The 11941-nt window shown below is 47.0% G+C and overlaps 1 protein-coding gene across 6 annotated transcripts in view; it reads left to right on the top strand.

The window, feature by feature from the left end:
- Positions 1–11751, top strand: part of LLGL1 (LLGL scribble cell polarity complex component 1) — an 82373-nt gene extending 70622 nt beyond the window's left edge. For all 6 annotated transcript variants that reach the window (XM_081839593.1, XM_081839592.1, XM_081839591.1 and 3 more), the window contains exons 18-23: positions 157–421; positions 1864–1978; positions 3187–3281; positions 6006–6129; positions 6923–7002; positions 8347–11751. In XM_081839593.1, coding sequence (XP_081695719.1) covers positions 157–421; positions 1864–1978; positions 3187–3281; positions 6006–6129; positions 6923–7001 — 678 coding nt within the window. In that variant the 3' untranslated portion in view covers position 7002; positions 8347–11751. The remainder of the gene's footprint in view (positions 1–156; positions 422–1863; positions 1979–3186; positions 3282–6005; positions 6130–6922; positions 7003–8346) is intronic.
- The last annotated feature ends 190 nt before the right edge of the window (positions 11752–11941 follow it).

Genomic DNA, 11941 nt, shown 5'->3' with positions numbered 1-11941 from the left:
AGAAGGTGCAGTTCTTTCGGAGAAAAGAAATGAGTTTTCTGAGAACCTGCTCCCTCCTGAGCCCGGGAGGGCGGAGCTTCACCTGGGCGGGGCTAAAGCCTTGCGCATCCTCCTTGCGACATCACCCCACTCACTTCCCCCTGTCTCCCACTCCAGGTCTTCACGCTGCCCAAAGTCAGCGCCAAAACCAAGTTCAAGCTGACGGCCCACGAGGGCTGCCGGGTACGGAAAGTGGGGCTGGTGAACTTCGTGAGCGTGGCGTGCGAGGACTACGCAGAGAACTGCCTCGCGTGCCTCACCAACCTGGGGGACATCCACGTCTTCACAGTGCCCGCTCTTCGGCCACAGGTGCACTACGACTGCATCCGGAAGGAGGACATCAGCGGAATCGCCTCGTGCGTCTTCACCAAACACGGGCAAGGTGAGCCCAGAAGGAGCAAGGAGGCAACGTGGGGCAGGAGGAAGACTTAGACCCAGAGGGAAAGAGGGGGCACCGTGGGGCAGGGACACTGAGACCTGGAAGAATCTGGGAATGGTGAGGCACTATGGGGTTGAGCTAAGGTAAAGGTAAAGGGACCCCTGACCACTAGGTCCAGTCATGGCCGACTCTGGGGTTGCGGTGCTCATCTCGTTTTATTGGCCGAGGGAGCCGGCGTACAGCTTCTGGGTCATGTGGCCAGCATGACTAAGCCACTTCTGGTGAACCAGAGCAGCGCACAGAAACGCCGTTTACCTTCCCGCCGGAGCGGTACCTATTTATCTACTTGCACTTTGACGTGCTTTAGAATTGCTGGGTTGACAGGAGCAGGGACTGAGCAACGGGAGCTCACCCCGTCGCGGGGATTCGAACTGCTGACCTTCTGATTGGCAAGTCCTAGGCTCTGTGGTTTGACCCACAGCGCCACCTGCATCCCTAGGGGTTGAGCTAGTTAGAGCTAAAAAAAAGCAGATTGAGAACTTGCCCTGGGGTGGGGCAAGTTAGACCGGGGTGATCAAAGAGTTGGAGCAGGTGAAGGGGTTGGGGCTGTTTAGGTTGAAGCAGCCTTCCAGATATTCTGGACTTCCAACTCCTATCAGCCCAAGCCATCGCAGTTGTGAACACTCTTTTTATTTTTATCTTTTGGGATTTATTTGGTTTTTTAGATTGAAGTTTTACAATCACATATCCAACATACAACAATAAAACAACGATTCAAGGAATCTCCTGGATTTGCCTCCTTCCCTTCGTGGGTCCTATTGTCAATCATTTTCTCCTGCATCTTTTATGATAATCCAAATCTTTTACATCTCCACTATGTCCAAGTGTTATTCCAATCCTACAAAGATTTTAGCTGCTTGCAATGGTTTTTAAGATAAATTGTAAATTTCCCCCATTTCTTATTAAAACTTTGGTATTCCTGATCTCTGATTCTTCCATTTTGGCATAATCCATCAATTTACAGTAATCTGCCATTCTTCTCTGGTAGGGGCTTTTTCTTCTTTCCATCTCTGGGCCAATAACATCCACACAGCCGTGGTTGCATACATAAATAGTCCTTTCTGCTCTTTTGGGATTTTGGCACCTAGAATTCTTAAAAGAAAGGCTTTGGGTTGTTGTTTTTTAGAAAAGGTTATTTTAAACATTTTTTTTCAACTCATGTATCATTTCCCAATCTTTTCAGTTGTGAACGCTTTCATTTTAACAGTCAGATTTTTTAAAAAAAGATCAGTGCGCTTCAATAAAAGCTGTCCTGTTTACCCATAAAACCGGAAGGAAAACCTACAGTCAGTGTATTAAGGGAAGTGGATTCTGCTGGTGGGGCCACGTGACTCTCATCAGGAACAGAGACTGATCAGTGTTGGCTCCCCCATCTCTCTTTCCAGGCTTCTATTTGATCTCTCCGTCGGAGTTCGAGCGATTCTCCCTGAGCACCAGGAATATCACGGAGCCACTGTGTGGGCTGGACACGAGCCGTGTGCACGACTCCACCTGCCTCGGGTAAGTGCAGCTCTTTAAGCAGCAACAGTGGCTTTGAAGGAAATGATTGGGGTACGTGACTTCAAGTGCAGGCAAAATATTTCACGGTGGAGGCGAAAACTTGTTTTATACATAGCTGGTCTGTCTGCAAACCTGAAGGGGAAGTTTAGTGTATACAGTCACGTTGCTGTTGCTTTGCTGAACTGCAGCGGGCACAGAATTCTGCTTCCTGAGAATCTTGGATCCTTTTTAAAAAAGAGAGTCAAGTTTCTAGTCCTTAAGGCAGCAGAGGAAGATGCTTGGAAGTGTTGAGTTATAGAAATCAGTTAACACCGAAGGGGAAGAAATCACGCAAGAATATTCAATTTGCATATCTTGTGCAGGCTGCAGGATTTGGCGGGCCTCACTGCAGAAGATTTTAATTGTCTTTGCTGTCGTGATCAGATGTTTGTTGTTCCTTCGCATGCAGTAAACACAACCTTGGCTATAGACAGAGAGAGCAGTGTGCGCGTTAAAACGTTGACCCTCGGTTGCAAACCAGAGGCGTTGCGAAGTCTGCACGGTTGACAATTGATCTGTCCCAGCTCCTGCCAACCTAGCAGTTTGAAAGCACACCAGTGCAAGTAGATAAATAGGTACCACTGTGGCAGGAAGGTAAATGGCATTTCCGTGCGTTCTGGCACTCGTCACGTTGTCCCGTTGCACCAGAAGTGGTTTAGTCATGCTGGCCACATTACCCGGAAAGCTGTCTGTGGACAAACACTGGCTCCCTCAGCCTGAAAGCGAGATGAGCTCTTCAACCCCTTAGTCGCCTTTGACTGGACTTAACCGTCCAGGGGCCTTTACCTAATGCCTCTCACTTTCCTGAATGGAGGCTGAAGAGTCTCAATTTTTGTTGGGTGGGATGTACCACATTGTACGGAGGGAAGAAATCACCTCTTGCTCCACCCACTTTGCTTTTGGCCCCACCCACTTCCCCCTCTATCCCCGCCCACCAGTGGAATGTGGCCCCCGAAATGTTGCTGAAGAAAGGATGTGGTCCCTGAGACGAAAACTCTTCCTGTCTCCCAGTTTAAAGCCTGCCTTTCCTCCCTTCATACCACAGTTACTTTTCGCTTGAGGGGTCCTCACCATTGCTATTTCGATTTTAAACCGTGCTATTAACTAATTGTCTGAACAATGTCATGTCCAGCCTGGTAACAATAAAGGCTGCTCCCTTGTCATTTCAGGAACAACTTCACAGCAATGCCGAAACTGAACCAGGCCAACGGGACTCACGTCCTCCAAGGATCAGAAGCCAGCCATTCCCTTGCCAGCAGCGACCGTAAGGGAACGGCCCGATTTCCTAATCAATATCAGGGAATAGTGAACAAAATGGCTTCTTCTGATTTTGCCACCATTGCTGCAGTTCTGATGTAACCTTTCCCAATAGCTTGAGGGGAAAGTTAAACCTCTCGGTTTCAAAACTGCTTTATCCTCACCAGTCTTTTTCCACTAAAAAATGTGAATTCCACTCTTTGAGAAAATTGCAAGTTTTTGTAAGAAGTTTCATTTCTCTAGGGTCACGCCTGCACCATACATGCAAAGCGCTATGGCAGTGCTTTAAACAGCCATGGCGTCCCCTGAGGAATTGTGGGAAATGTTGCTTATTAAGGGTGCTAAAAGTTGTTTCCCTCACAGAACTACAATTCCCAGAGTTCCCTGGGAAAAAGGGATTTATGGTTAAATCACACTGGGAATCGTAGCTCTGTGGAGGGAACAGGGGGATCCGCTAAACAACTCTCAGCACCCTGAAGAAACTACAGCTTCCAGAATTCTTTGGGGGAAGCCATAACTGTTTTAAAATGGTATAGTGCTTTATTTATTTGTGGTTTTTAAAATTATTTATCATTTTCATTTTACAATAAGAACAATGAATGATTGTCCAAATGCCAATTACACATTTAATTTCAACTTCCCTCCACTTTCCATGATTCACTTCACGATTTTCTTTTCCACTACATATTACAATGAATCCCTGTCTTTTCATTTTCTAGTTCTCCATAAGTCACTACGGGTGAATTTTCTCTGTTCCTGTTTACTTGGGAAATTACCACAAGCATATTAAAAAGTTATCTACGAAACCTTTCCAATCTTTTCTCTCTCTCTCTCTCTCTCTCTCTCTCTCTCTCTCTCTCTCATTCTCATATCTCAACCTCTTATTCTATTCTATTCATTTCTGTATATTTTACCACTTCCATCTGCCACTCTTCCTTTGTTGGCATTATACCCTCTTTCCACCTCTGGGCATATCAACTTCGAGCTGCTGTAGTTGCAAACATAAAGAGGGACCATTGAGCTTTAAATATATGGTGTGAATGGCCAAAGTGGGGCTGGCGAGTCCAGAGGCCTGATCAGGTCACAAAGCCTGTTTTTTTTCTTATTAGTAGCCAGTCAGATCCCATCTTCCCCCTCACAGCGCTGAGGTGAGATGAAAGACTGAAACCCCTTGTGTTGACCCGGTGCTGCAATTGTGGGCATGTATATACCTATGCCTATCTATGTATGTGTGTATGTGGTGATTCAGACATCCGAGTGTGTGTTTGGTGGCCATTTTGTCCTCAAAACACCACTGGCATGTGGCCCTCGGACAGTTGGCCATCCTTGAATGCGGCCCCTCTGGCTTGAAAAAGTTTGTCCACTCCCGCTCTGGAGATACTTTATTTGACGGAAGACTACTCTGTGCAATTAAAAACAAAACAAAAAGCGATGTATCGGGGCATTGTGGCTTGCCCTTTGTAGTAAATGGTCCATCAACAAAGTGCTCAATGGAAGACAACAGATGGTTTGATTTTCTAAGATGATGCTGACTGCTAAGGTGCAGACCTGCTGCTGCTTCCTAAGGGATATGTCTCTGCTCTCTGCTCTCTGAATGTCAGCTGCTGGGAGAGCCCTGTGGTGCTCAGGTCTTGTTTCGGGTAACTGTGCCCCTGAAGGACCAGGTGCGCAGCCTGGGAGTCATTTTGCACTCACAGCTGTCAATGGAGGCGCAGCTCAGTTCTGTGTCCGGGGCAGCTGTCTACCAGCTCCATCTGGTACGCAGGCTGAGACCCTACCTGCACACGGACTGTCTCGCCAGAGTGGTGCATGCTCTGGTTATCTCCCGCTTGGACTACTGCAATGCGCTCTACGTGGGGCTACCTTTGAAGGTGACCTGGAAACTACAACTAATCCAGAATGCGACAGCTAGACTGGTGACTGGGAGCGGCCGCCGAGACCATATAACAACCGGTCCTGAAAGACCTACATTGGCTCCCAGTATGTTTCTGAGCACAATTCAAAGTGTTGGTGCTGACCTTTAAAGCCCTAAATGGCCTAGGCCCAGTATACCTGAAGGAGCGTCTCCACTCACATTGTTCAGCCTGGACACTGAGGTCCAGCTCCAAGGGCCTTCTGGTGGTTCCCTTACTGTGAGAAGTAAAGCTACAGGGAACCAGGCAGAGGGCCTTCTGGGTAGTGGCACCTGCCCTGTGGAACGCCCTCTCACCAGATGTCAAGGAGATAAAACTATCTGACTTTTAGAAGACATCTGAAGGCAGCCCTGTTTAGGGAAGTTTTTAATGTTTGATATTTTATCGTGTTTTTAATACAGTGGTACCTCGGGTTAAATACTTAATTCGTTCCGGAGGTCTGTTCTTAACCTGAAACTGTTCTTAACCTGAAGCACCACTTTAGCTAATGGGGCCTCCTGCTGCTGCCGCACTGCTGGAGCACGATTTCTGTTCTCATCCTGAAGCAAAGTTCTTAACCCGAGGTACTATTTCTGAGTTATTGGAGTCTGTAACCTAAAGCGTATGTAACCTGAAGCGTATGCAACCCGAGGTACCACAGTATTCTGTTGGGAGCTGCCCAGAGTGGCTGGGGAAACCCAACCAGATGGGTTGTTGTTGTTAGTGAGTTTCTGCTAATGGCCGTATGGTGAGGACAGAAGGCTGGAGGAGATGGACGGGCCTTTATTCTGATCTGTCAGTGCTCCTCTAAGGTTCTTCCCCCTTTCTCCTACCCTCAGGGTCTCCGGATGAACACCAAGCTTCTTTCTCTCCAACGCCAGTGGATTCACCCAATAACAGCATCGACACCCCACTGGATACCACCGGAGACATCACCGCTGAGGAAGTGAAGGATTACTTGGCGTAAGTCTCTATCTAGCCATTCCATCGGACTGCCTCTGTGGGAGGGAGAGAATCAATCACAGAATTGTAGAGTTGGAAGGGGCACCAAGGGTCATCTAGTCCAACCTTCTACCATGCAGGAAACTTTTGCCCAACATGGGGCTTGAACCCACGGCCCTCAGATTAAGAGTCTCATGCTCTACTGACTGAGCTATCCCAGGCTCGCTCCCATCAGCTTATCCAAAAGCCCAGTCCCTGAACTGTGCCAGCTTGTCAATACAGGAACAACTGTTTAGAAATTGGTGTCAGGGTTTTGGTTTTTCCTCTTCTGTCCCTGTCCCTTTCCCCTTGTGTGTCATGGGTTTTTTCAGATTGTAAGCCACCTTGTTTTGATTGTATGTAAGCTGCCCTGGGGGCCTTTTTGGCTGAAGAGTGGGGTACAAATGTTCTAAATAATATATATCTATCCTATTGATCTATCTATATCTAAACTACATGGCATGATGATGGGAAGACCTGATAACTTCTCCTTAAAATCTGTGAAATGGACGAGGAGTAAACCTAAACAAACCATTCCAGTGATTGTTATTTAGTTTAAAATGCCTTTTTTCTATTTAAAAAAATGTTACGGTGATAATGCTTGGTTCCCCTGATTTGGATACTGAGAGGAAAATCTCCTTGTTCAGTGGCAGCATATCCCCAAATGCTAGGGACAAAATGATAACCATCTCTGCCATGCCCTGGGTTCTGTGAGGCAAAAGCGCAGACTGAAAACATTTTAAATAAATAATGTTAAAATCCTGATCTCTCGCAGGCCATCGGAGGAAGCAGAGAGAAATCTGAGGAACATAAATGAGGACGAGGCTCGTTCCCCAGGGATCTTGATTAAATGAGGTACGTCCTGTGAAGAGGAAAGAGTCAGAACTGGTGTCCAGTTCTGGGCACCCCAGTTCAAGAAGGACACGGACAAACTGGAACGGGTCCAGAGGAGGGCAACCAAAATGGTCAAAGGCCTGGAAACGATGCCTTATGAGGAACGGCTAAGGGAGCTGGGCATGTTTAGCCTGGAGAAGAGGAGGTTAAGGGGTGATATGATAGCCATGTTCAAATATATAAAAGGATGTCACATAGAGGAGGGAGAAAGGTTGTTTTCTGCTGCTCCAGAGAAGCGGACACGGAGCAATGGTTCCAAACTGCAAGAAAGAAGATTCCACCTAAACATTAGGAAGAACTTCCTGACAGTAAGAGCTGTTCGACCGTGGAATTTGCTGCCAAGGAGTGTGGTGGAGTCTCCTTCTTTGGAGGTTTTTAAGCAGAGGCTTGACAACCATATGTCAGGAGTGCTCTGATGGTGTTTCCTGCTTGGCAGGGGGTTGGACTCGATGGCCCTTGTGGTCTCTTCCAACTCTAGGATTCTATGATTCTAGGTCTTGCCTACATAATTTTTAAGCCTATTTGTGTTTTCCGAGGATAAGGTTGAGGGGTCTGAGCAGAATGGGGGTTCTGGTTTAGACTTCAGGGCTTAGCATAGGTCAGTGGCAAGAAAGAAACCACATTAGACCTGCAAGTCCCCTGGATTTGACCCGGGAGTCCATTTTGGGTAAAACCCCTTTGCCTTTCCCACACCTGACACCAGCGGTGGTGGCAAAGGCAGGTTCTTCCTTTGCAGCTGCAACGGGAATCTTTGCTGCCCTTAATGGGAAACGCCTGACATCACGTGTCCCTGAAGTCATATGGCAGTCACGTGACACACTGCCATATGACTTAATGGTGTGCCTGCCTGCATGTAACCCTCTTTCGGTTAACAGCAGCAGAGCAAATTTTGCAACGCCAATTTGACTTAAACCTAATGCAGGTTTGGATAGGGGTGCCAAATTTCAAACAGTGAAAAGAAAAACGTTTTTTGGCAACATTGTTGAGATTTTTTTAGTTTTGCCCAAAATGGTCAAGCTTCTTTTCCGCCAAAAAATGCCCTTTTCTGCCATACATCCGGATTTTCCCAGACAAAAATCTGGGAAATTCCAGATGTATGGCAACTCTAGGTTTGGATAACGTTTTGATCCTACTGATTCAGTTTCTTATTCATTTTATTTCCATTGCAGTGTTTTGAGTTTTTAGTAGGCAACTTGAAAACTAGGCAGAGAGTGTAGGCTTTTCAAAATAAGGAAACTGAAGTTTTGTAAGTGGATGTGTCTAGTTGCAGAGTACCCAGCTCATAATTCTGTGTTCCTTCTGCAGAGACTACACAAGGTTCCACTGGCCTGTTTTGGCGCTCGACACCCCCCAGGAACAAAAGACTTTTGACTGTGTGGTAACAGACCGTTGGTCTTTCCTATTCCTCTCCTTCCAGAGACCCTGTTCTGCATTTTCTTCCTTTTTCTTAATTACAAAGAGTCATAACGTTTTTCTACCACACATCCTGGAAGTGGACTCATGAGGAAGATTTCTTCGTGCTGGGGGGTCTCCCCTATCACCTCTTCCTCGGTACCTCTCCCAAGTTTGCAATCACCAACTACTTCTTTTTTTAAAAAAATGAAGAAAAGGAAAATGTGCCAACCTCTTCGACAGGACCAAGTTGTCTCTTCCGTTGCACAAAAACACACACTAAAACTCTTAAAACCTTTTTCTAACAAAGCAAAAACGAGACACAAAGTGGGCGCATGGGAGAGGCCTGCCTGTGGCGTCAGGATCCCACCGAGACTGAACCAGCCTCTCTCTTTGGCCGAGGTATCAGCATCAAACTTTGCACGAAAAAGGAGCCTTTTTTAGATATATACAGACACACTTGACGGATGGTTTTATTTCTGCTTCCTGGTACACCTCTCTGAAACCTCTTGGGATCGAGTGGCTGAATTGCTCTGTTTACATACTTCCAGATTCTCCTTTCCTCCTTTTTTCTGAGAGCTTTTCCACCCCATCCCACCCTACTTCTGGCAACTTCTTGCATCAGCCGGCTGGGGAAAACAGGCCTTGATCTTATGGCAAAATGCCTCCCACTTCTGTGGTGCTAGTGGGGAACTCTTTGGAGAAGAGCCCAACCTGAAGAAATTCTTTTGTAATACTGGCGGAAAGTTGTTATTTTGTTCTTGGCTTGCAGAGAACATTTTGTCTAGCTGGGCAGAAGGGTTTTCTTTCAGCGGTGCAGCTGTACAAATTGGGTGCGCAAGAGGCAGGTTTTCGGGAAACGGATCTACGAGGAAACCCACCTGCAGCTGCACATCTTCCCTCCATGTGGTTGAAGTTCTAACCAGCCGCTCAAGAGAGCTCTTGTTACCTCTGCATGGCTGCAAGCTTCACACCGAATAAGAAAACGTCCGAGTGAATTTCCTGTGTCTCCTGTTTGATGGCGTCCCCTGATCCTCCTTTTCTAGGAACTGTGCATTTTTTTAGGATGGGGGGAAGGAGGAGAGGTACATGAAGGGACACTGGAAATATGGAACTCATAAAGTACAAGTGTTTGCATCTCGCACCTCAGTCCGCCATTTGCTTTCTCAGCCTTATCTGAAAGGATGGCCTTCAAGGTGTTGTGACACGACATTTCCCATCACCCCTGACCCTTGGTCTTGCTGGCTGCTGAGAGTTAAGAGTCAAGCAATATTTGGAGGGTCACAGGTTCACACACACACCCCGACCCAAGGAGCATTGGGTCCAGTTATTACCACAAGGTGGCAACTTCCTTCCTGAAAATTTGGCTTGCTAATTTTGACACCTTCTGTTTGATGCCAGCCCTGTGACCCGCCTACGGAGCAATGAGGTGGCAAAAAGCTCAGATGACATGCCTATTATTTCTTGCTGAGTGATCTTCAGGTGGGTTTAGGAAGCAGACTAGTATGGCGTGAGACTTTGGCGGCAGGTTCAAAAGTGTACTGCTATTCACATGTAGCCCTGTTGTAACACCTTTATTACATTTTATTTCTGCTGGTTGGATGGCGAGTGTTATGATCATGCACTGGTGTTTGAAGCCAGTGCGCCTAGTGTGTTATTATTTACTCCTTGTCTCCTCCTTTTGCCGCCTCTTAAAATCTCCCCCCTTAACAGAGAGAGGGGAATCTGTGCCTTCCAGATGTCCAGCCAGCACGGTCAGGGATGATGGGAGTTGTGGTCCATCAACATCTGGAGAGCCCAAGCATCTTCTGTGCATCTGTCGGGCAGAGAGGCTGCAACGCCTTGCTTCCCCCATCTGATTCTGTCCCTCGTGTCACATTTTCATTTATTTATGAATCCTGAACTCGAAAGGGCTCCAAGTCACCAGCTCCCTCCAGGCCACCCTCTGAAAACAGCTGCCAAATCCTGTTTTGCTATTAAAAGGCAGCCTTTCTTTTCCAGCCAAGCAGCGGGATGTTGGAAATCTGTAGGACCTTATTTGTGTCGGAAGGTGGGTCTCTCTTCCCAGCCCCTGGCCCTGGATTTTTGTAATCCGCTTTGAGGATTTTTGGAGAATGGATTTGGAGATGGTTGCATGCAATGACTTAACGCAAGCCGTGCTCTCTGTTTTTGGGTGAGCCACCTGAAACATCCAGCTGCATCTTGCAAGGGGCCAGGCCTGGACTTACCCCTCTTCCTTTGCCTGTGTTTCTTAGGGGGCAGGTGGGTGGGATTGTGTCAGGCAGCCTTTAATATAGGGGTGGGGAACCAGCATCCCTCAAGATGTTGTTGCACTCCCATTCCCATCATCCAGCATGGCCCTTGCTCGAGAATGATGGACGTTGCAGCCCAGCAAACACTTGGAAGGCCCAGAATTTCCTCCTCTACCTCTGCTTTTAATAAGCAGTCATCTCTTACCTGTGTTTCTTTGGCATATTACCTCCTGCTGGCAGAAGCTCTGGGCCTTTGCAGCCTGTCTTGTGGCCAAGGTAACCTTTGCAGCGACGAAGCGCTGAGTTCAGGTCTTGGCTTGTTTTGTTTCTTTCTTCTTTCGCTGAAGTCTTACAGTATGAGTTGTTTCCTCGTTTTTTTGTTCCCACCGCTGACATTTTAGTGCCAAGAAAAGTTTGGCCAAGTGGGAGAGAAGGGGAGCCAGCCATTATATATATTTGTAAAATTGGGTCTCGGACAGGTACAGACGCTGGCTCAGGCCTGGAAGGTGGAGCAGCTTTCTCCAACTGGGGCTGCTGGGAGTTGGTAGCCCAGAATATCTGGAAGGTACCAAGTTGGCGAAAGCTGGTATCAAGTCTTAAAATAGTGCGGGCTCTGCCTTAGATTGTGGCTGTCTGTTCCATGCGTGGGATCATTTCCTCGCTGCTTAATGCCCAGACGTTGCCTCCTGATAATGACGTTACACGAAACTCTTTGTCAGACTTTTTTTGGTTTTTTGGTACGGTTTGATTCCTCGACCCCTTCCCCCAAACCCAGGCGTGCATGTGAGAGTGTGTGATTTTGCACGGGTGCGCATGTTTGTGAGCGGATGACAGAGCGGAGTTCTATAGTGGAAACGTGCCATTGTGTGTCTTAATTTTTTTTTTTTTTTTTTGCCAGACTTAATTGTGGAAGGGAGTTTGGGGGGGGGGGTTAGTTTCCTTGGTAGAATGTACCCTCTCTGTTGGGACCTTCTTTGTTTTGCTCAGATGACAGATTTAGCATTGTTTAGTTATTAATACAGGTTTTTAATAATGGAAAAAAATAAAGCATTTAATAATATCTTAAGCTTACATGTGGCTTGTTGTTCCAGGTTCCCTGTTAATTGTGGGTTCATGATGACTTTGTGCCCGTGATGGTATGGGAGGAAGCTAAATGTGATCAATACTGATTTGTGTCTGCAAAGCATTCACAATATACAGCTTGGTTTCCAGTCCGTTCATAACCTGTAGGTCCCTGCAGAAAATCCTGCAGCTGC

The sequence above is a fragment of the Podarcis erhardii genome (assembly GCF_964252035.2).
Source record: "Podarcis erhardii genome assembly, chromosome: 14".
Classification (NCBI taxonomy): domain Eukaryota; kingdom Metazoa; phylum Chordata; class Lepidosauria; order Squamata; family Lacertidae; genus Podarcis; species Podarcis erhardii.
The sequence above is the reverse complement of the archived record's forward strand: the minus strand, read 5'-3'. Positions and strand labels throughout refer to the sequence as shown.